Source organism: Pelophylax lessonae, assembly GCF_965119305.1.
Source record: "Pelophylax lessonae genome assembly, chromosome: 1".
Classification (NCBI taxonomy): domain Eukaryota; kingdom Metazoa; phylum Chordata; class Amphibia; order Anura; family Ranidae; genus Pelophylax; species Pelophylax lessonae.
Window position 1 is genome coordinate 115,126,081 of NC_138768.1, and position 23,489 is coordinate 115,149,569.

General features: G+C 48.4%; 1 protein-coding gene across 3 annotated transcripts in view; it reads right to left on the bottom strand.

Annotated features, from left to right (window-relative positions):
- The window catches only part of MAST4 (microtubule associated serine/threonine kinase family member 4), a 933,584-nt gene extending 911,721 nt beyond the window's left edge, over window positions 1-21,863 (bottom strand). For 2 of the 3 annotated variants that reach the window (XM_082272235.1, XM_082272234.1), the window contains exon 1: window positions 21,644-21,863. In XM_082272235.1, coding sequence (XP_082128361.1) covers window positions 21,644-21,841 — 198 coding nt within the window. In that variant the 5' untranslated portion in view covers window positions 21,842-21,863. Of the gene's footprint in view, window positions 1-18,382; window positions 18,562-21,643 lie in introns of those variants that run through there. The other variant, XM_082272236.1, reaches the window with a different exon arrangement.
- Window positions 21,864-23,489: the final 1,626 nt, after the last annotated feature.

Here is a 23,489-nt window from a genome sequence, read left to right on the forward strand (position 1 = left end):
TAAAGGTATGTACCGACGACCAGGTGGCCGCCTTACATACCTGGACCACTGACGCCTGATGGCGGAAGGCCCAGGAAGTACTGAGCGCTCGAGTGGAGTGCGCCCTAACAGGGAACGGAGGACTCCGACCCTTAATAGAATAAGCCTGTACCACCGTCTGTCTAATCCATTTGGCGATAGTCGCGGCAGATGCAGGCAACCCCTTTCTGGGGCCATCCGTGATCACAAAAAGTGAATCCGTCTGACGGAACGATTCCGTAGCCTTCAGGTATACCCTGATTGCCCGAACCACATCCAAGGAATGCAACGCATGTTCCCGATGATGATTGGGCTGAGGACACAAGGAAGGTAGTACAATATCTTCATTCAGATGAAAATCTGAAACCACCTTAGGAAGAAAGGATGGCTTAGGATGAAGTACTACCTTATCCCTATGAATCACTAAGTATGGGGACTGGCATGATAAAGCAGCCAGTTCTGACACCCTGCGTGCAGAAGTGATAGCCACCAAGAAGGCCACCTTCTGGGATAAAGTAAGCAAGGGAATCTCCCTGATGTTTTCAAAGGGAGGTTTCTGTAGAACCGACAAAATCAAATTAAGATCCCAGGGCGGTAAGGGCGCGCGGACTGGTGGAGCCAGGTGCCGCACCCCCTGGATGAAATTCCGCACCAAGGACTTGGTAGCTAAAGGTTTCTGAAAGAAGATTGCTAATGCTGAAACTTGACCCTTGATGGTGCTCAAGGCTAGTTTCTGCTCAACCCCTTTTTGCAAAAAGGCCAATATTCGAGTCACCGAATAGGTACGTGGAGGAAATCCTAAAGATTCGCACCACGCGATATAAGACTTCCATGTGTGATAATAGACTCTGCTGGAAGTCGCTTTCCTTGCTTTAATAAGGGTAGGAATGACTGAAGCTGACAACCCTCTGTCCTTCTGTACTTGGGTCTCAATGGCCAGGCCATTAAAACCAGCGACTGTAAAGCACGATGGTAGATTGGTCCTTGAGACCGCAGATACTCCCTGAGACGAAGTTCCCATGGAACGTCCGCGACTAGCATGTCCAAGTCGGCCAGGCCGGCTTGACGAGGCCAGCCTAGAATTTCTAGGACCACTGGCGCTGACTGGATCTGAACCAGGCGTCCCTAGAGCTATCTGGCCCCGACCATCCGAGAAAGTCTGGTCGTTTTCTGTTCCCACACATTTATCAGACACCTGATTCCTATCAGGAACGGTGATCTTTCCTGGTTGAACCTCAGGGACCGAAGTCACCTGGCTAGAGGCTTCTTGGTCTGTCTGGTCAACCATATCCGATTCCTGTGGGGAATTGAGACTAATCTTTGGAAAAAGTAAAGGAAAAGATCTGTTCAGGGAACGGTGACTACCGCTCCCTGTAGTACTTAAATGTTGGAAGGGAAGAATCGCACCGGTAGCAGTAGTCGATGCTCGATCTAATGTCCTGAATACCGGTGAAAACGTCCCCCCACCCTCAAACCGGGTGGGGGCGCACCTTCAGGCTGTGTAATCCTTTGCTTCGGGTTTGGCTGAGTCGGTCCTCTGTTTGTCCGACCAGCCCTTCTTGAACCCTCCTGGAGGAGTCTTGCCTTTCCCGCTTGTTCCAGCCGGGCGTGTGCGAACCCTTTATGGGCGGTAAAGAAAGGTCCTCGCTTGTTACGAGGTCCCTTAGCTTTAGCAGCCTGTGGCAAGAAAGTGCTCTTGCCCCCACTGGCGTCCTTAATGATCTCATCTAGGGTGGCCCCAAATAGGCGATTCCCCTGAAAGGGGAGATTCGTCAAGGTCTTTTTGGAACCTAGGTCTGCTGACCAGCATTTTAACCACAGCACACGTCTGAGGATTACCGCTGACATAGATGCATGCCCTAATAGGGGGGTAGCATCCAAGGCTGCGTCACAGACAAACTGTAGCCCTTGTATAATCTGTTCCATCAAATCAGATGTTCCCTGGGGGATATCTTTCCCCCTCAGGTCTTGGCGTACCAATCTCGCCCATTCCGTTAGTGTCTGGGAAACTAGACCAATAACAATTACTGGTCTAAATGCTGACCCTATCAGGGAGAAGATAGTGCGGGACTCCGCTTCCACCTTTCGATCCACCGGATCCTTAAAGGACGAAGTGTCCTCCACTGGGATAACCGTGGCTTTATTCAGCCTGGAAATAGGTGGATCCACCACTGGTGGTACCGTCCATTTCTTAATGAAGGATTCCTCAAACGGATAGCGTCTAGCAATACGCTTGGAAATAGTTAAGGTTCGCTTAGAATGCTCCCATTCTTCTTTAATTCTATTACCAAAACACTTGGGTACAGGAAAAACCTTCACCGTTTTGATGGGCTTGTTAGTACCAAAGGGAATCTCTGTTTCAGTTGCCTCTGCCGGTAAAACCTCAAGTCTTAAGGTTTCCCGCACTGCCACAACTAGTGCGTCCACCAATGCTTCTTCCCGAATTATGGCGGAAGAATGAACGTCCTCCTCACTGTCTGAGGGAACTTTACCTGAGATAACAGCCCTTGCAGAGGGACCTGCAGCTGCAGTGACCATCTCTGAATCTGAGTCAGAGGTGTCAGATGATATAGGGGTAGGCGGGGGTCGCTTTCTTGACCCCCGTCCCTGACAGGCCGTCTCCACCCGAGCCACCAAAGACTCCAAAGCTGATGTAAATGCGTCTATACTCTGTGCACCGGCGGGTCCCGTGGTCCCCTTGAGGGAAACAGGTGGGGGTGCTTGTGTGGCAGGGTCCATGATAATTCCAGTTACTACCCGGAAAATTCAATCCAAAAATAAAACTTTTTTTTTTTTTTTTTTTCTTAGACCCCCAGCGCCACAAAGCCCCTCAGTGTTAGCTGCTCAGGGACCCCTATCGAGCGAGAGAGAGAGAGAGATAGACCCCCAGGCTCACCACTTGATGCTCAGAGTTTTCCACTGCACTTGTCTCAGCACTGTCTCGAACCGACAGGAAGTCTCTTGGCTGGCTGCCTGGGAAGAAAGGAGGCGGCTCCGCCCCTCCGTACGCCTTCCGGCGCCTCCCCTAGCTCCACGAGGTGTTTGGGTCACCTCAAACATGACCGCCCCCATGCTGGAGACACGAGGCTACGCCAAAATGGCGGCCTCGTGCGATCTAGCAAACAATGGCGGCGGTTGTACCGAATAGCGGCGTGACTGCAGAGCATCACAACACCTTCTCTACATGGGGATTTAGCCTGGTCGGCGGTACCGGACCCTGGCGGACCGCATGGCCGTCGGAAGGCCTGCTATTGCTGGAGACCTGACTTGGAAAGCAGTCTATATGTCCGTGGCTTCTGACTGGTAGGATACTTATATTATCACAGTAAGATTCCAGTACTGCCACTGATTACAATCTTTTAACATATTTACAATTAGATTGTCAGCTCCCAAACCAAGCCTCCTGGCTTTTTGCACACAAAAATCACACTCAAAGTAGGGGGATCTGTGCCATGTTATAGGATAGAGGGGAACTCATCCTTACCATACAGAGAGGGGCCCGTGTTCACCACAAGACCCGTCAGGGGAAAGGGGGAACATACTACTCACCATACCGGAACCAGGCGGGCGCCAACTCCTGACAGTACCCCTCTCCACCGGGGCGGGAGGGCTGTCGACCAATACGGACGCCGTGACTCATGGTCCTTGGCGTTTCAGCGAGACGTTTAACTCGCAGGGTCAGTCCCTCCAGTGGGACTATGTCGCGGCCGACCCAGCGCGGAGCTATGGCCTGCACGCGCTCGTAGGCTGAACTGGGGTGACCACCGGATCTCAACATCCAGCCCGTCGCCCAGTTCAGCTTTCTTGCTTGAAGATCTCACAGGAACACTGGAGAAAAAAAGCTGTCTAAAAAATCTTTTTAAGAAAAAAAAAAAATCCTGCCAGGACCGAAGATCCCAGCAAGGTATCTAGGTCCTTACTCCTGACTAGACAGAAAAAAACGGATTTGCTGTGGCAGAGAGAGAGAGGATATACCCTCGGGGACTGCCCCTAGGGTGTGGCCAGAGCATTTTATTTCCTGTCTAGTCCTACTCCTGTGGAGGGCAGCATAACCGAAGGTGCTGAATCACCGAGGACTACGTCTGTCAATGAGCGATAGAGAAAAACAGACTTTTGGGGTTTATCAGCTTTTCTGGGAGTATAGTTTTGCAAAATAAAATAAATAAAAAGCTAAAAAAAAACGTTACTGAAAAACTCCTTCTACAGCTTTCTCCTGGCATTTTGATAACGTCCTGTGTGCATGAGGCCTTAAAGAAGACAAATGAGCACCTTACTATACTTGTATTTCTTATGAAGAAAAAGCAACAAAAGCATATAATAAATATATAAAATAGTGCCATGCTGCTGCCATATGCCAATGTGTGCTATATATATATATATATATATATATATATATATATATATATATATATATATATATATATATACATATACATACATACACACACACACACACACATACATTATATATATATATATATATATATATATATATATATATATATATATATATATATATATATATATATATATATACATATACACATACATATACACATACATATACACATACATATACATATATACACACACACACATACATACATACATGCATGCACAAAAGTGAATAGAAAAGAACTATTTAAATAAAGTACTAATACTCAAAAAACTCCAATAATATCCAGTGATCCTAAATAAACAATACATTTCCAGTGCTGAAAAGTCCAAACAATACTTTTAGGTAATAGTGTATTAAAAGTGTTCAATCTGAGAAATATTCCACTGGCTGGGTCTCTTTTATGGGTGTGAATTCCACCATTTACCTGTGATATTCTACTGGTATTTGAAACCCAAATCTCAGTGCTGCAAGCACTTGCTGTATTTTCTCCGTTGCTCCACCAGCTAGTGAAAATATAAGAAAGGTCTCGTACCCGTTGCCTAGCCCTAGACCTATGTTATAAGTCTAGAAATGACTGTTACCCAATGTTAAGGGTAATCAGGTGTGTAGACTCCTTTAGCCAGTTCTGGACCGGAAGGATTTGCCTCCTTAATGATCAGGCCATTTTTTGCGATTCGGCACATTACCTTGTTACATTAACGGAAAATTGCGCAGTCGTGCAAAACCGTACACAAATAAAATTGATGTCCTTTTTTTCCCCCACAAATGGAGCTTCAAGGGGTTAAATGTAAGCCTAGGGGAGTGTTTCTAACTGTATGGGGGGATGGGCTTGTGAAATGATCACAGAGACCTGTGATCCTATATAGAAGGATCACAGGCACTCTGTGATCATTCCAGAGAGAAGAACGGTCAGCTGTGTTTACAACAGTTGACCATTCTTCTCTCTCAGCGGGGAGCAATCGCAAGTGGCTGTTGGTTCCCGTGCATTGGAGTCCTCGCTGCCGAGTGGGGGGCGGGAGCACGGCGGCACGCACTCACCCCCTAGCAGCAGGCATGAGACCGATGTAGGGCTATGTCGGTTCGCGCAGGAGGGGCTGCCTGCCACAGCAAATCTACAGCGGGCAGTCCTTAAGTGGTTAGGGATGGTCGCCGCTCGGATGCCATTCGGCATCTCCTCTCTTATCCAGTTATTCTCATGGATATCCCCATGGTAATCTCTAGACAGAGCTCATAATCCCAGAGAAACTACCATAGTGTAGTAAGAAAAACCTCCAAAAAGATTTTATTAAAACCATGCATTATACCAACATTAAAAACACTTGTAAATTAGCATTCCAATACAGGATCTGGCACAAACTGACTAAAGACTTGCCGTTACTCCTCTTAGCTCATCTGTGACATCACCCCACTCCTCCGACGCGTATCGTCACTAACCACGACTTCATCACTTGATCCCTGATTGCAGTATTTAGAGGAAGATGAACAGTATTGTTTGGACTTTTCAGCACTGGACATTTAGTGCCGGTTCACACTGGTGTGATGCGGGAACCCTACTAATCCACTGCAGGTTCTCGCATCGCACCTGACTCGCAGGCAGTTCACACTGCCCTATGCGATCTGCTGGGAGTGTCAATACAAAGTTAATGACACCCCAGAGTAGTTCGCATATCGCAGTGCGAACGGTCATATCTGACAGGAATCAGATTGCATAGGTGTGAACAACACCCATGTGATCTGATTCTGGTGCGAACCAAAAAAGAAAAAACGGTCCTGCACGACTTTGGTCCGAATGCAAATTCAGCCATACACGCTGTATGGCTGAATTTGCATCGCACAGACATCGAATGTAATTTGCAGAGCAGTGTGAATCACAGGCAATGTCTGGCACTGCTATAGTGTAAACCGGCACTCGTGTGTTTTTTTATTATTGGAGCTTTTTTTTTTTTTTTTTATTAGTGCTTTATTTACATAGTTCATTTATGGATGTACATATAGTATTTTTCATTGCACACATTTGGCTTATCACAGCACTCTTTATTTATTTATTTGTTACAGCAGCTGTCGGATTAACACTTTAGTTTACTTTCATTACATTTTTTTTGGCAGCGCACGGGTTTTTCTTTACAAATGCAAGTGTTTAGATATCGCTTATCGTCTGCATGCCTATGTTCAAGGCTAAAGGAAGGCAAAGTAAATAAGGTCCAGTTTCCCAACGTCTCCTTGACCGTAGGAAAAAAAAAGTAATGCAAAGCTGATGTCCTCAAAAAAAAAAAAAAATCAGATACACGAAAAGCTTAAAGTAGAGGCAAAACTTTTTTTTTTTTTCTTCATTTTGGATAGAGTCAAACAAGGCCACCCCAGGCCTTGTCATAAGGCCCTCACAGCCGAGAAAAAAACTCAATTCTGCCACCTCCGGCTCTCACCCTCCACTGTCACTTGTAAACACAGACACCTTTGCTCAGTGGCTCCCGGATGTAACAGATCACTGCACACAAACGATGGAACAGATCGAGAGAGAACGAGAACGATCTCCCTGCAAAGGCACGCCGCCCACACGGGGAGGTTCAGAGAGAGGGGCCAGGTAGGAAAGAAAAGAACATGCACCCCTGAACCCTGCACTCTATACATAGTGCACCCCTGAACCCTGCATTCTATACGAAGTGCACCCCAGATACAATCAGATCTTTGAGGGCAACCATACTGCTAATGCAGCGCGCGATGTAATTGAGTTTGACACCCCTGGAGTAAGGGAAGGATATAAACTCTGTCAAATGTTTGTCCCATTGCAGAGATTTCCCTTCACTTCCTATCCCATAGCCAAAACAGGAAGTGAGGAAATCCCTGCAAATAAGGGGAATTCCCTGTGGACCCCCCAGGTTACCAGAACTAGTGTCTACATTGGAAGATTCCCCCCCCCCCCCCGTTACTTTTCTGGGGACAACCCAAAATGTGGGATTTTCTTTTACTTTCAATGATAATAGTAAATAGGACAAATAGAAAGGGTGAGTCTCTTTTACAGGGGCACAGACCGCAATAAAAACTGACACGTGTTCTAATCTCGTTCTACTCTATCCAAAACTAAAAAAAAAAAAAAAAATACAAATAAAGTTTTGCCTTTAGTTACCGTGTATTTAAAACAGCTTTTTTTGCCCCCTACACTACCAGCTCCACTTTTTCACTTGTTGGATGTTTCCAGATCACAACTGTCTGAGATTATCAAGTAGTAGAGATTTAGAGACTGCGGACAAAAAAAAAAAAAAAAAAAAAAAGAAATGGGTGTAAAGCAATGCACAGTGGGGTGCACCGTCACATGAATATTTATATAAAATCACGAGACGGTGCTTCCAATGGTTCACGCAGATGGTGGAATATTAACAACCACAGTGGGCACCTGTCACCCACATCTTCATGACCTTCCTAAAATCTGTAGGCTTCCACTGCATACCTCCTTGTCAGTTTGCTGATCCATAAGCTTCTATAACTTCTTGACATTTGACCCTAACAAGTATCCTAAATCAGGAAAGTCACAAAAAAACATAATTGATGCATTAAATAGGTTTGTGGATTGTGTAGAATAATTATGTAAAGGGAAGGGTAACACTTTTTGGACGATTTAATGTGAACTTTTGGTTTGCTTATTACAGAGCCTGCAGAAGTGTGTTTTCAGCCCATAAAACGCATGGTATCTGCTGACAGAGCCCCTCCCCCCCATGTTGATCATCATTCAAGAGAACACCATTTATTGTTCATGAAAATGACAAATATACAGCACGAGTATGAATAATGTGGTGTGTAGGCATTGTAGGCAGACTGAATTGCTAATCATACCTGTTGTGAAATATATTACTTTGGCCCTTCGGGGGCTTGCACATTGATAATTTGATCCCTAAAATTTGCATTTTTCTTTTAGATCAAAAGTTAAAAAAAAAAAAATTTATACTTTGTATATTGTATGTGGCACCTTGTCTCTTTGGTGATTCCTAAGGTCATGTCAAAAGTTTTCAGTCTTTTATATCCACAGTTTTCATTAAGGACCCTTTCACAATTGTGCGACTTGCCCTGCAGCTTGGGACTGCAAACTCACATGACAAGTCGTACCCCATGATTTTGGATGAGTACCATTCATATCTGTGCGAATTCAAGATGCAGCAACTTGCACTACTTTGTTACGACTTTGATATGACTTTGATATGACTTGAGGTCCTTAGACATCAGATATTATAGCCTCCTATTGCAACCAAGTACTAAAGGAACAGGTATACTGACGGAAGAATGCAAAGCACAGTGTGAGTCAGGTTCCGTTACATTGGTGGCAGCAGTGAGATTAAATCTTCATATATTTCTTCAGGGATATTGTTAAATATTACTGTCCCATTTGAAGTAGTCCAAACCATATTCTCAGTATCCATTAAAGCGGAGTTCAACCCAAAAGTGGAACTTCCGCTGTTTTGTTTCCTCTCCCCCTTCAGGGGGAAGGGGGGGGGGGGGACAGGTACCCGTTTTTGACAGGTACCCTTCCCCACTTCCAGGATACGGCGCTGTCCCTCGGACGTTCGGCCCCTCCAACGCCGCGCCAATAGGAATGCGCAGCGCGCTTCGCGCAGTGGGGACCCGCCCGTGAAGCCCCAAGGCTTCACTGCCGGGTTCCCTTACCGGCAATGGCGGCGGCAGCACCCAACAGCTGATGGAAACATTGGCTGCGGTGCCGAAATCGCTGGACTCCAGGACAGGTAAGTGTCCTAATATTAAAAGTCAGCAGCTACAGTATGTGTACAGTATTTATAGCTGCTGACTTAATTTTTGGAGGGGATGGAGGGGGAGGCGGAACTCCACTTTAAGTAGTTGTCTACTTTTTATCTTTGTCTATCATTTTCTCCGTCACCCTGTACCCCTAATAGACACAGGGGGAGTTACACATACAAGGGGCCTGGGGAGCTGAGAGTGGGATTTCTCAACCTCTAAAGTTAGCTGGGTTCCACAGGCCCCCCAACTAAAGTGACTCCCGTCACTCCATTCATATATGTGCGACTTCGAGTCGCAGTGACTTGCACTACTGTGTTCATACTGATGCGACTTGAGGTCCATAGACCTCAAGATTACACAGGCATCGCTTCAAGTCGTGGCAAAACTTGTATGACTTTCAGGTCGCACAAGTGTGAAAGGAACCTCTAAAGTGACTATAGCTCATGCCAGAGTGAAATCAGCACCTTATTACCCTTATAAATGCTATGCAATTATTTCAATAAAATGTTTCCTTACTATAATTAATGCCTTTTTATGTTGCGCTCACTTCCTAGCTTCCACCATGGCTTTCTCCTATTTGTCAGGCTCTGATTGCCCCATGTGAAGCACGCATGCCTGGTGAATTCTACAAAATCCCTTGTTCCCTAGCAGCTAGTAATGATGGCCTCATACAAGGAGGTCTTATCTCTAGGGACATTGCTGCCGCTTTGAAAATCTGGGTAATGGTGGCCATACACGCTTCGATTTCATTAGCCGATGGATGTGCAATTTTATAAAAAGATGGGTTATACTTACTGATAACTCCTTTTCTAATAGTCTTCCAGGACAGCCCATGAGACCTTAGGCTCCTCCCCCAGGGACAGGAAACACATTCCAAAATTCAAATAAAAGGCGGTGCCTTAGTCCTCACCTTCAGTATTTCATGAGAACCGTAGGACACCCTGTAAAACATATACATAGATATATATATACACATATCATTTATACATAATACCAGATAAATCGGGTGGGAATCCGGCTGTCCTGGAAGACTATTAGAAAAGGAGTTATCAGTAAGTATAACCCATCTTTTCTCAAAGTCGTCTTCCAGGACAGCCCATGAGACGATAAGCAAGAAACTTACCAGTCTAGGGAGGGACCACTGCCTGGAGCACCTTTCGACCGAACGCCTGTTCCTGAGAAGATAGGAGGTCCAGGCGATAATGTCTAACAAAGGTCGAAAAGTTAGACCAGGTAGCTGCCTTACAGATTTGTTCTGGAGAGGCACCGGCCCTTTCAGCCCAAGACGTGGACAGTGCTCTAGTAGAGTGTGCAGTAATGAAAGGTGGAGTCACCTTTTTCACCATATAGGCTTCTGTGATAGCCTGTTTGATCCATCTAGCTAAGGTTGCCTTAGAAGCTTTTTCCCCTTTATGGGGGCCGGAAAATTGTAAAAACAAAGTATCATTCTTCCTGAAGGTTTTAGTCACCTCCAGGTATCTCAGAAGGGCTCTTCTGACATCCAAACAACTAAATTCTTTTTCTTTATTGTTGTTTGGGAAATTGCAAAAGGAAGGAAGGACTATGTCCTGAGTCCTATGAAAAGAAGAGACCCTCTTGGGCAAAAATCCTGGATCTGTTTTTAGCACAATCCTGTCGTCAAAAATCATAAGAAAAGGTTCTCTGATTGAGAGAGCCTGTAATTCGCTAACTCTTCTAGCCGAAGTAATAGCTACTAAAAATAAAGTTTTTAGGGTGAGCATTTTTACTGACAGGTCTACCAAGGGTTCAAACGGACTGGTAACCAAAGCCTGGAGTACCAGGGATAGATCCCAAGCTGGACACGTTTTAATCCTGGTTGGCTTTGTCCTGGCAATTGCTCTGAAAAAGGCATTCACATTAGGGTCTTCTCTAAGGGAGAACCGAAGGAAGACACTAAGGGCGGCAGCCTGTACCTTTAAGGTCCCTAGGGAGAGACCTTTGTCTATGCCTTCTTGAAAAAAATCTAAGATAGTTGGAATATCTGGGGAAAATCTCTGATTCTCCACCATCCAAAAATGAAATTTCTTCCAACTTTTTGCATATATTTTCCTAGTGACCGGTTTTCGACAGCTGGTCAATGTTTGGATGACTCTGTCTGAGAACCCCTGAGAACCTAGAATTTGTTCCTCAGATACCAGGCCGACAGGTTTAGGGTCCTGAGAAATGGATGGACCACCGGACCTTGAGTTAAGAGATCTAGTCTCCAAGGGAAGGTCATTGGAGGTAGTGCAGCCAATGCCTGAAGGCGTGCCAACCATGGCCTCTTGGGCCAGTATGGGGTTATCAGGATCATCTCTATATCTACTAGGATTATGGAAAATAATTTTTCTATTTTCCTGTTTGCCTAGGAGGCAAACAGATCCACTACCGGTAGGCCCCAAGGGGTTGTGACTTTGAAAAACACCTCTTGGTTGAGGAACCAATTGTCCTGGTTCATCTGGTGGTGGTGCAGATATGTCTGTGATACCTGGATGGTCCAGCTTCGCCTTATTGATAGGTGAAGAGAGGATATCCACCCCCAAAGGGTCCTTTTCAACTTGGTGGGAACCTTTACTTTCTGTTCTAAGGAACTTGACTATCCATCCCAATTCTGTAGGAAGAACATTTGGAGTGGACGTAGTTGGAACCCTGCCCAGGGGACCGCTGGGAAACAGGAGGTCATCAAGCACATCCTTCTTGTGACGTCCCTCAGAGAGACCCAGATTCTTTCTGGATGTAGAAGACAGAACTCCAGCCTGTGTCCTTGGCCTACTAGGTCTAGAATAAAAGGGCTGGAAGAAATCCTCTTCCATAGTGGGAGGAAGGCCCCTAAACTTCCTCCCACCCTGGGAAGGGAGTCATTGGGGCTTGTCGGGGCGTTGAGGAGGGTTAAACAGAATGTTGCCCTTCCCTTTTCCTTTATGCCCGGTCCAATGTTTTTTGAAATTTTGCTGGGTTTCAAAAGACTTCTGCTGTTTACCCCTGCCACGAGCATTCCTCTGAGCATAGGGGAATTTCTTCTTTTCTGGGAATCCCTTCTTTTTATCCGCTGTACGCTCCAGGGCTTCTGTTAGGCCTGGGCCAAAAAGATGGTCTCCTGTGAAGGGAAGACCACAAAGGCGAGATTTAGAAGTAACATCACCTGACCATGTCTTGAGCCATAGGCTTCTTCTGGCCGTATTAGCCAAAGCTGAGGTCCTTGCTGCCATTCTTACAGCTTCAGCTGAAGAATCCGCCAGGAATCCAATTCCCTGAAACAAGAGCGGAAATGATTTATTAATCTGTTCCCTCGATGTTCCAGCAGACAAGTGTGTTTGGATTTGAGATAGCCAGAGCTCCAGGTGTCTGGCTATGCAGGTGGATGCCAGGGCTGGCTTTAAGCTCATAATGGAGGCTTCCCAGACCCTACGCAAAGAGATATCAGTTCTCTTATCCATAGGGTCTTTTAGAGCTCCTGAATCCTCAAATGCCAAGTCAGTGCCTTTGGAGATTCTGGAAAGGGAGGCATCCAGCTTAGGGATTTTGTTCCAAGGCTGATCCCCACTGTTGTCAAATGGATACCTTCTTTTCAAAGTCTTTGGAAAAAAAGGCTTTTTATCAGGAGAATTCCACTCCTGTTTAATCATATCCAATAGGGAGCTATGCACAGGGAACACTCTAGCATGCTTTTTATGACAAGCGTACATCAAGTCATGCTTAGAGAGATGCACTTCTTCCTCCTCAATTTCTAGAGTTGTATAAACTGCCTTTAGTAGGTTATCTACATCCTCCAAGCTCAATTTAAAGTTGGAGCTATTATGGGAATCCTTGTCTATGGGTTCCTCCCCTGATCCTGATCCTTCTTGCTCCCCACCGGAGGAGTGGGAAGAAGAAACTTCCTCCAAACCCACTGGGATATTCAAAGATGGGGCCTGGGCCAATGGAGCCTGAGCTGGGGTGGAAGGCTGGACTGGTGCCTGCATCTTTTCAACGAGAGTTTTGAATGAACTAATGGTACTTTTTAGTTCATCTCTCACTGAGGTCAGCATTTTCTGGGTAGAGACTGCAGGGTCGTCTCTGACCAGTTTAGCTATACATGCCCGGCACACTGCTTTGTTCCAAGAGGAACTCAATTTCTCTCCGCATACAGCACACTTCTTTTTGGGGGGCTGAGGTGGGTTATTGTCCTGAGCCTTGGCCTGGAAGATAAAAGACAAGAGAATTATAATCAGGGAAACTTGTCCTCCTCCCACCTCCCGCTTATCCCCCATTTGTGATTTAGAAAAGAGGGAGCGGTGCTGCTTAACCCCTGCCCCTAACGATAGAAAAGAGAGGGGGGAAGGGGAACGGAGTTCCTAACAGGTATCTGCAAATAGGGTGTATATTTCCCCTTGCTTACCTGAGAGGTGCCGATGCCAGAGCCGACTTCCACCGCCTGTGCGGTTACTGTCGTGTCCATCGCTCTGTATGGTGATCCCAGCACTGCTGTTTCCACCTAACATCGGTCGCCCATATGTACTCACTGTTCGCGCCTTCGGAAACTGGAACGAGGGTTTCCGGCGCCCGCGGATGCCGTCACTGCGCCGGAAGTGACACTGTCGCTTCCCGTGAGGCCAGAGTGGATACGCTGAGTTCCGCCCCCTCCGTTTTTGGCGCCAACTTCAAAATTTCTTCCGAAGTTAGCGGTTCCGGGTACACAGGACTCTGCTCCAAGGAACCGGCCGACCAACGGAGTGGACTCCCCAACGTTCCACCAGACAGCATCCGTAGTCCTGCCGAGAGGCTAGAAGAACAGGAGACAGCGGTCAGCCCCTATTGCGGCACTAAGGGGGTACCGCTATGGGCTGAGGAGATGCATCTTTCCAAGTCTTTCCAAGGACAGTCCAGGAGACCGGGAGCTTCAGTTCCAGGAACATGTTACCCCCTGTCCGGAGGAAACACTAAATACTGAAGGTGAGGACTAAGGCACCGCCTTTTATTTGAATTTTGGAATGTGTTTCCTGTCCCTGGGGGAGGAGCCTAAGGTCTCATGGGCTGTCCTGGAAGACGACTTTGAGAAAAAAACATTGAATCCAAAACCAGTGGAATAGCCAAAACTTCCTTTCTGATCAATTTAAACTCGGTTTAGACTGGATTTGATTAGTGTGGAAAAATTATCAATCATTTTGCAGAAAAGGGCAGCACTAAGCTTATTTGGTGATGCAATTGATTTATTTGGATCAATTCGATTATGAGGTTGCATGGTGAAACTGAGATAAAATCAATAACTTACAACCATAATCTGTGGCTCAATGTTTGAAACGAGTACCAAGGCTGCATCAGCCACTTGATGGGAGTGCTACCAGGGTTTGCCATTGGATTGTAAAACCCACACATACATAATAGGGGCGGTATAGATAGGAGTCAAAACTTACAAGCATGTCTTTGGAATGTGGGAGGAGACCGGAGTACTCAGAGGTAAACCCATGCATGCACATGAAAAATATGCACAGGCCAGAACTTGGACCAAGGACCCCAGTGCTGCAAGACAGAAGTGCTAACCACACTTCCTAAAAGGGAAAGTTTAGTTATGGCTCTTTTTGCCTAGTTGCATTGGTCCAGCTGGGACCATTGTAAGTTTGTATGTGCCATACCTGGCCGATCCCTTGTGGAAGCTGGAAATGCAGAGGTTTTTTTTCTTTTTTGGGGGTCAGCGGCGGGATTCATCGTAAATGAGGATAGATCTACCTCAGGGGACATTTTTCTTGATTTTTTAAATAAAGGAATTGTCAAAAACTGTGTTTATTTCTTTTTGGTGAATAAATACCCCATACTCATTGACATGGGGGGGGGCCCGTTTTTCCCATAAACATGATGGGAGGGTCAAATCCCCTACAGCCCCAAAAGCACCCCCCCCATGTTGAGGGCATGTGGCCTGGTATGGTTCCGGGGGGGGGCCTGGTATGGATTTGGGGGGGTTAAAACAGATGAGATGTGCGATTCAGATGTGTTCCCATAGAAGGCAATAGGCCTGGAATTTGCATCCACAGTGCTCAGAAAACACGCCGGACTCTTTAAATTGGCAGTGAATTCACACTGCCACTGCACCGCCTATATGTGCACCAAATTCATAGAAAGCTGGTTTAAGTGTCAAATCGGATGCGGCTCAAAGCGCATCCAACTCCCATATATGTGAACGGAGGCTAAGGCTGTATTTAACCCAAAACTAAAAATGTAATAAAACCAAAAATTGAATATATTGCAGCTTACCAATTCTTAGATGTGGCGGCTGAATTTGTTTTCTTTTTTAGAGTTACTCATGTTAAATAAAACTGTTGTATTATAATGTACTGTTTCTTTAATGCTCATATTAAGTTTGTCTCTTGTGCCACTCCGTAGTTTGCATACTGGCGGTACACCCCTCCCCTTTTTTCTGTATCAGTCATTTTTATGCTGTACTTCAATGTAACACGTGCATTCTCCTAACCTGTATGGAAGAATCGTTCTTTTACCTGTTGTAAGTAACTGCACATTGTACGGATCATACGACGAAAAAACATCGCCAAATCTTCTTTCATGCCAGTTGTGACCGACTTAAACTATCTGGGAAGGTGATTTGGTATGGATAATCTCACCAGGGCAATGAGCGCCATGTGCTCCTGAAAACCAGATTCATAGCCTTTGCAGCCGCTCCAGAATAGTTACTTACTTCTGTTTTCCCCCGGTGATCTAGCCAGTAACACCTCCTATATTCGAGTGCCTCCACTCCAGATGATGGAGAACAGGGGGCACCTTTGGAAAAAAAAAAAAGCTGATTATAATAAACACCTTGATCAGTGTTGTCAAATGGCGGGTCTCATCCCTCTAACTGCTACATTTGCAGGTCAGCTTGTTCTGTTGAAAAATAACAGACTTAGAGCCGGTTCACACTACCACGACCAGAAAGTCGCCCAGAGACTTGGAAGAGACTTGGAAGAGACTTGGAAGAGACTTGGAAGAGACTTGGAAGAGACTTGGAAGAGACTTGGAAGAGACTTGGAAGAGACTTGGAAGAGACTTGTGCACTGCTTTGAAGAGACAGGCGACTTTGTCTGTGAGGAATGCCTGGCTAATCTCTTTCTTCTTCCTGTAAAGTCTGATAAGTCGCTTCAATTAAGATAAGGAGGCGACTCCCATTGAAGTATATGGGACAGTCGGATCACAGGTCGCCTCAAAGTAGTACAGGACCCTTTTCTGAAGTCGGAGCAACTTCAGTAGTGCCAATTAAGACGGCACTGATTGATTAACATTGCTTTTGTTATGTCAAGCTACCTGGGGCTACACAAGTCGCCTCACAAGTCGTGCTAGTGTGAATGGGCTCTTACTGGAGATCACCAGATGAAATTAAAGGAATGAAAGCTCAAAAAAAAAAAAAAATGCAGCCATCACATCTAAGACTTGTAAGCTGCAATATAAAAAAGGCGCGGTTCACATACTGTATATGCGGTGCAGGAAATGCGGCATTCATGCAAACCACAGAGGGTGTCAAAGTTAAGTTGTATGTAAATGATAACCTTGTAAAAAAAAAAAACCACACCATTTAGTGTATAGATGTTAAAAAAAAAAATAATAATAATAATAATAATAATAATAATTACATTCCCTCTGTTCTCGGCTGCATAACAGCTGGGGGAGAAGAAACATCATTACACTAATCTTCCAAGTGAATTGCTGGCAGGGGGGGGGGGGTGTGTCAGGACAACTATGGTCATTGGAAGAGGACAGACCGAGTTCCCAGCACAGCTAGAGAACTGACCACTCTGTGCTCTCATGCCTAATGTGGTCAGTTTTTAATAGGAAAGCAGAGGGACTGGCAGGAACACCAGAGATGTCACACAAAGGAACCAATGCAATGACAACAGGAGACTTTTTCACACAAGTACAATGTACAGCAGCCACAGGTCAAGAATATAAAATGTTGGGCTTACATACTTTGAGTCAATGTTTCTCAAACTTTTTACAGTCAAGGCACCCTTTAAAATCATGGATAGACTCGAAAAACCCCATTCTAAAATCTTTACATAATACAGCAACACCTAATGTTAGAGGTGATTTATTCTTCCAAAGCAAAATTTACTTTTGCACACTGGTACTGACTAGTATTCCAATGTTTCTCTTCTCCCACAATCAGCTAATGTCTGAAGGAGAGGGGCAGGGGAGGGTCAAACAAGGATGCTGTGGAGGTAACAGAGAGACATTCTCCTTATCAACTGATGATGTAATTGGTTGTTAGGATGCCAGTGTCAAGAAAGGCGTAATGGTGCGTAATATAAACCTGTGGCTTTTGTAACTAAAAGGCAGGCAAGAAAAAAAAAAAAAAATTATATTTATTTATTAATATTTTTCGGTAAAGCATACCCTAAGTAATTATTAGGTAGACAAAAAAAAAAAAAAAAAGCAGGCTTTATTCACTTGCTGAATTGTATACAATTTTTGATCAATTTTTAGGCATTTTGCCAAGGCATCCGTGATGACACCTCAAAGCACCCTGGTTGAAAAAAACATGCCGTTCGATGTGTTTGAAGAAAAAAAAAAAAGAAATGGTCCTGTGCGGCTGTGGTGAGATTTGAGCCAAACAAATGAATGGCTCAAATCGCACTGCACAGACATCGCATATAATTTGAATAGGATTGCGGTGCGATTCCTTTCGGAATCACATGTGGTGTCCCTAACTGCATATATGGGAACCCAGCCTAAAAGTTAGTTTCTAGGCTTAATATGGCTTTAGTTCTTGAAAAGCCAACTAATGCCCTCTAATATATCCACAGGTGACACAGGCACCCGGCTCACACACTGAACACACTTTCACATTATTATTAATTTCCAAACTTCCAAAAAAAAAAAAAAAAAAAACTTTTCTATCGACATTTATTGAAGCGATAAATAAATATTTTGCAGATGAATTTATGTTCCTCCGACAATTGGCTTCTAAAGGTCACAGATTGCACTTGAGATTGTGAAGGGAGAGGCGAAGCCATTACAACATCAGCCAGCACATTTACACAGTGTGACAACGACATTTATCAAAATCATCCAACACAACGCTTTCCCACCTGGGGGTCACCGAAGCCGACATTTACAAGACGCCGGAGCACAGCGCACATCACAATCACCAAAACTCTCCACAACTCCCCTATAGAAGGATATCAATCGGGCAGACAGCCCGGCACGGTGTCACACACACACACACATTAAGTTCATCGCCTTGTAAATCAGACTTGTTACCTGCTGGAGCCTAATGAGCTGCTGATGTCAGGACAGGACAGGCTGGGAAATTATCATACGTTCTGCACGGCTCAGCATTCCTCTCCCTCATTTTGGTTTCCACATTATAGGACGGAGATCCTTAGATAAGAGAAAAAATCTGCAATTCTAATGGCAGGCGAGTTTTAAGAAAACGATCACTTGCAGCTATATGGCGCGGCGGCAGAGGGTCCCTGTACTGATGTAGGAGCTCATTACTGATAGCATCAGGAGGATGGAGCGTCCTATGCATGACATGTGTGGATTGCAATGCCAGGCACACACGCAGCACAGCTCCAGCACAACAATGCTGGAATAGATCAGCCGGCTGCAATGTAGGTGACTTAAAGGGTCAGTCCACCTGATAATGACCAAATCACCCACCCGCTTCTTATACGCGTTTCACCCACTTGTGGTGGGGGGTCTCTGCAAAGCCCACCTAGTGCTGCCTCTACATATTTATTAACAACCTCTTGCTGGGCAAGTTATTATATATACTGCCACAAGAAAGGTGCGCTTTAACACCCAGCCGCCGCACAAGTCCACAGCGATACGAGGTTGTGTGCCAAGAGCACACTCACCGACAGCTGTCAGTCAAGGATTCTGATCGGGACCAGCCCCTGATCATGTGACCGCTGTGACAGGTCACATGATATAGACAGACAGCGCACTGCCTCCTGGTTGATAAAGTCCATTTATTGCGCTGTGTTAAGGGGTTAACTGCTATCCATGGAACACATATGTGCAGCAGCAAGAAGGGCGAGCTTTAATGGTGCTCCTGATCCCCCGACTACTGGGGCAGGCCAATCACAGTGATCCCGTGACTACTGGGGCGGGCCAATCACAGTGATCCCCGTGACCACTGGGGCGGGCCAATCACAGTGATCCCCGTGACCACTGGGGAGGGCCAATCACAGTTATCCCCGTGACCACTGGGGAGGGCCAATCACAGTTATCCCCGTGACCACTGGGGAGGGCCAATCACAGTGATCCCCGTGACCACTGGGGCGGGCCAATCACAGTGATCCCCGTGACTACTGGGGCGGGCCAATCACAGTGATCCCGTGACCACTGGGGCGAGCAAGTCACAGTGATCCCGTGACCACTGGGGCGAGCAAGTCACAGTGATCCCGTGACCACTGGGGCGAGCAAGTCACAGTGATCCCGCGACTACTGGGGCGAGCAAGTCACAGTGATCCCGCGACTACTGGGGCGGGCCAGTCACAGTGATCCCGCGACTACTGGGGCGAGCAAGTCACAGTGATCCCGCGACTACTGGGGCGGGCCAGTCACAGTGATCCCGCGACTACTGGGGCGGGCCAATCACAGTGATCCCGTGACTACTGGGGCGGGCCAATCACAGTGATCCCGTGACTACTGGGGCGGGCCAATCACAGTGATCCCGTGACTACTGGGGCGGGCCAATCACAGTGATCCCGTGACTGGGAAAAAGTTAAATTGTCTCCAAGAGGAGACGGGTTTACAATTTACAGAGAGCTTTACAAACCTTACATTCACATCAGTCCCCCAAAGAGCTTACAATCTACGGATCACATCTCATGATTATACACATGCTAGGGCCAACTTAGAATTATCATCTTTATAGAGTGTTGGAGGAAACCCACACAAGCACAGGAGAACATGCAAACTCCATGTAGAGCCAGGATTTGAACATTTTTGTAACCTCCCTCAGATTGCAGCAAGAAAAATGAGACTCCCTATGTTACAGCAGAAGAAGAGAGACTCTTTCAGCTTTTGCAAGGGGAGCACCTGAGGAGGTGCTTTAAGTTGTCTGAATCCACATAAAAGATCTATTTTGAATGGAAGTTGACCCAGGTGTGATTTGGGGGGTGGTGGACTAGGTGTTGGTGGGGGGGGGCAAATGCCCCCAGATGGGATGGAATAGGGGGGGGTGACAGCAGGTGCAATGGGATCGAGGGGGGGTGACGGCAGGTGTGATGGGATGGGGGGGTTGCCCCAAGGTATGATAGGATGGGGGGGTGCCCCCAGGTTTGATGGGGTGAGGGAGGAGGGTGCCCAAGGTGTGATGGGGAGGGGGGGGCCCCCAGGTGTGATTGGGAGGGGGCCCCCAGGTGTGATTGGGAGGGGGCCCCCAGGTGTGATGGGGAGGGCGGCCCCCCAGGTGTGATGGGGAGGGCGGCCCCCCAGGTGTGATGGGGTGAGGGAGGAGGGTGCCCCAGCTGTAATGGGGAGGGGGGGGCCCCCAAGTGTGATTGGGGAGGGGGGCCCCCCAGGTGTAATGGGGAGGGGGGCCCCCCAGGTGTAATGGGGAGGGGGGGCCCCCAGGTGTAATGGGGAGGGGGGAGGGTGCCCCAGGTGTGATGGGGAGGGGGCCCTCCAAGTGTGATTGGGATGGGGCCCCCCGATGTAATGGGGAGGGGGGGAAGGTGCCCCCGGGTGTGATGGGCAGGGTGCCCCCAGGTGTTGGGGGGGGAGGGGGGCCCCAGGTGTGATTGGGTGGGTGCCCCAGGTGTGATGGGGAGGGGGGGGAGGGTGCCCCAGGTGTGATGGGGGGGAGGGTGCCCCAGGTGTGATGGGGGGGGTTGTGATGGGGGGGTGCCCAAGGTGTGATGGGGAGGGGGGGTTGTGATGGGGGGGAGGGTGCCACAGGTGTGATGGGGAGGGGGGGTGGGTGCCACTGTTGTAATGGGGAGGGTTCCCCAGGTGTGATGGGGAGGGGTGCCACAGGTGTAATGGGGAGGGGGGGAGGGGTGCCACAGGTGTAATGGGGAGGGGGGGAGGGTGCCCCAGGTGTGATGAGGTAGGGGGGAGGGTGCCCCAGGTGTGATGGGGAGGGGGGGGTGCCCCAGGTGTGATGGGGGGAGGGTGCCCCAGGTGTGATGGGGGGGGTTGTGATGGGGGGTGCCCCAGGTGTGATGGGGAGGGGGGGTTGTGATGGGGGGGGGGGGAGGGTGCCCCAGGTGTGATGGGGAGGGGGGGAGGATGCCCCAGGTGTGATGGGGGGAGGGTGCCCCAGGTGTGATGGGGGGAGGGTGCCCCAGGTGTGATGGGGGGAGGGTGCCCCAGGTGTGATGGGGGGGTTGTGATGGGGGGTGCCCCAGGTGTGATGGGGAGGGGGGGTTGTGATGGGGGGGGGGAGGGTGCCCCAGGTGTGATGGGGAGGGGGGGAGGATGCCCCAGGTGTGATGGGGAGGGGGGGTGCCCCAGGTGTGATGGGGAGGGGGGGGGAGGATGCCCCAGGCGTGTATGTGTCAGTCTCACCTCCTCATCCTCCTCGTCCCGCTCCGCTCCACACCTCGGTCCTCCGTCCTCTCCCCGGGTACAGGCAGCTCCTTCCTCCGAGTGGCAGTCCGTACTGCTCCCCCCAGCAGAGGTCTTGCTGTCCCCCTCGGACAAGGTCTGGGATCCGGATGAAGAAGGGGAAGTGTCCCCGCTGCTCCCGGAAACTTTGCACTCCATGTCCCCTCTCCGGTCCCTCTCCTGAGGGTCTCCGATGTCCTCCTCGCCGTGCACAGACCAGCAGAGTAGCGGACACCATGGGCTCTCCTAGGTCACAGGTCGGCGCTCCGGGCGGAGGGATCGCACACACGCCGGGGATCGCTGTCACCGCTCGGCATGCCTAAAGAGATGCGCAAACCTTGCCACCTTCCAGCCAATCCGCCGCCCCACCTTCCACTGGGCGTGCCCGAGGAATCCGTACAGCCAATGAGCGCAGCTCCAGGGGGCGGGGCCAGCAACAAGTCTCTGCGGACTGAAGCACCTATGTGCAGGTGATGGGGGCCGGAGAGAGAGGAACACTAAGGGGGAACTCCAACCCCTCCGGGATAAGGAGACCAATTCACCTCTAAGGGGAACCTCCACTTCCTCCAGGACAGGGGGGCCAATCCACCACTAAGGGGGACCTCCACCTCTTCCAGGACAAGGAAACCAATCCACCACTAAGGGGGACCTCCACCTCCTCCAGGACAAGAAGACCAATCCACCACTAAGAGGGACCTCCGCTCCCTCCAGGACAAGAAGACCAATCCACCACTAAGGGGGACCTCCACCTCCTCCAGGACAAGGAGACCAATCCACCACTAAGAGGGGCCTCCACCTCCTCCAAGACGAGGAAACCAATCCACCACTAAGAGGGGCCTCCACCTCTTCCAGGACAAGGAAACCAATCCACCACTAAGGGGGACCTCCACCTCCTCCAGGACAAGAAGACCAATCCACCACTAAGAGGGACCTCCACCTCCTCCAGGACAAGGAGACCAATCCACCACTAAGAGGGGCCTCCACCTCCTCCAAGACAAGGAAACCAATCCACCACTAAGAGGGGCCTCCACCTCTTCCAGGACAAGGAAACCAATCCACCACTAAGGGGGACCTCCACCTCCTCCAGGACAAGGAGACCAATCCACCACTAAGGGGGACCTCCACCTCCTCCAAGACAAGGAAACCAATCCACCACTAAGGGGGACCTCCACCTCTTCCAGGACAAGGAAACCAATCCACCACTAAGGGGGACCTCCACCTCCTCCAGGACAAGAAGACCAATCCACCACTAAGAGGGACCTCCACCTCCTCCAGGACAAGAAGACCAATCCACCACTAAGGGGGACCTCCACCACCTCCAGGACAAGAAGACCAATCCACCACTAAGAGGGACCTCCGCTCCCTCCAGGACAAGAAGACCAATCCACCACTAAGGGGGACCTCCACCTCCTCCAGGACAAGAAGACCAATCCACCACTAAGAGGGACCTCCGCTCCCTCCAGGACAAGAAGACCAATCCACCACTAAGGGGGACCTCCACCTCCTCCAGGACAAGGAGACCAATCCACCACTAAGAGGGGCCTCCACCTCCTCCAAGACAAGGAGACCAATCCACCACTAAGAGGGGCCTCCACCTCTTCCAGGACAAGGAAACCAATCCACCACTAAGGGGGACCTCCACCTCCTCCAGGACAAGGAGACCAATCCACCACTAAGGGGGACCTCCACCTCCTCCAAGACAAGGAAACCAATCCACCACTAAGGGGGACCTCCACCTCTTCCAGGACAAGGAAACCAATCCACCACTAAGGGGGACCTCCACCTCCTCCAGGACAAGAAGACCAAT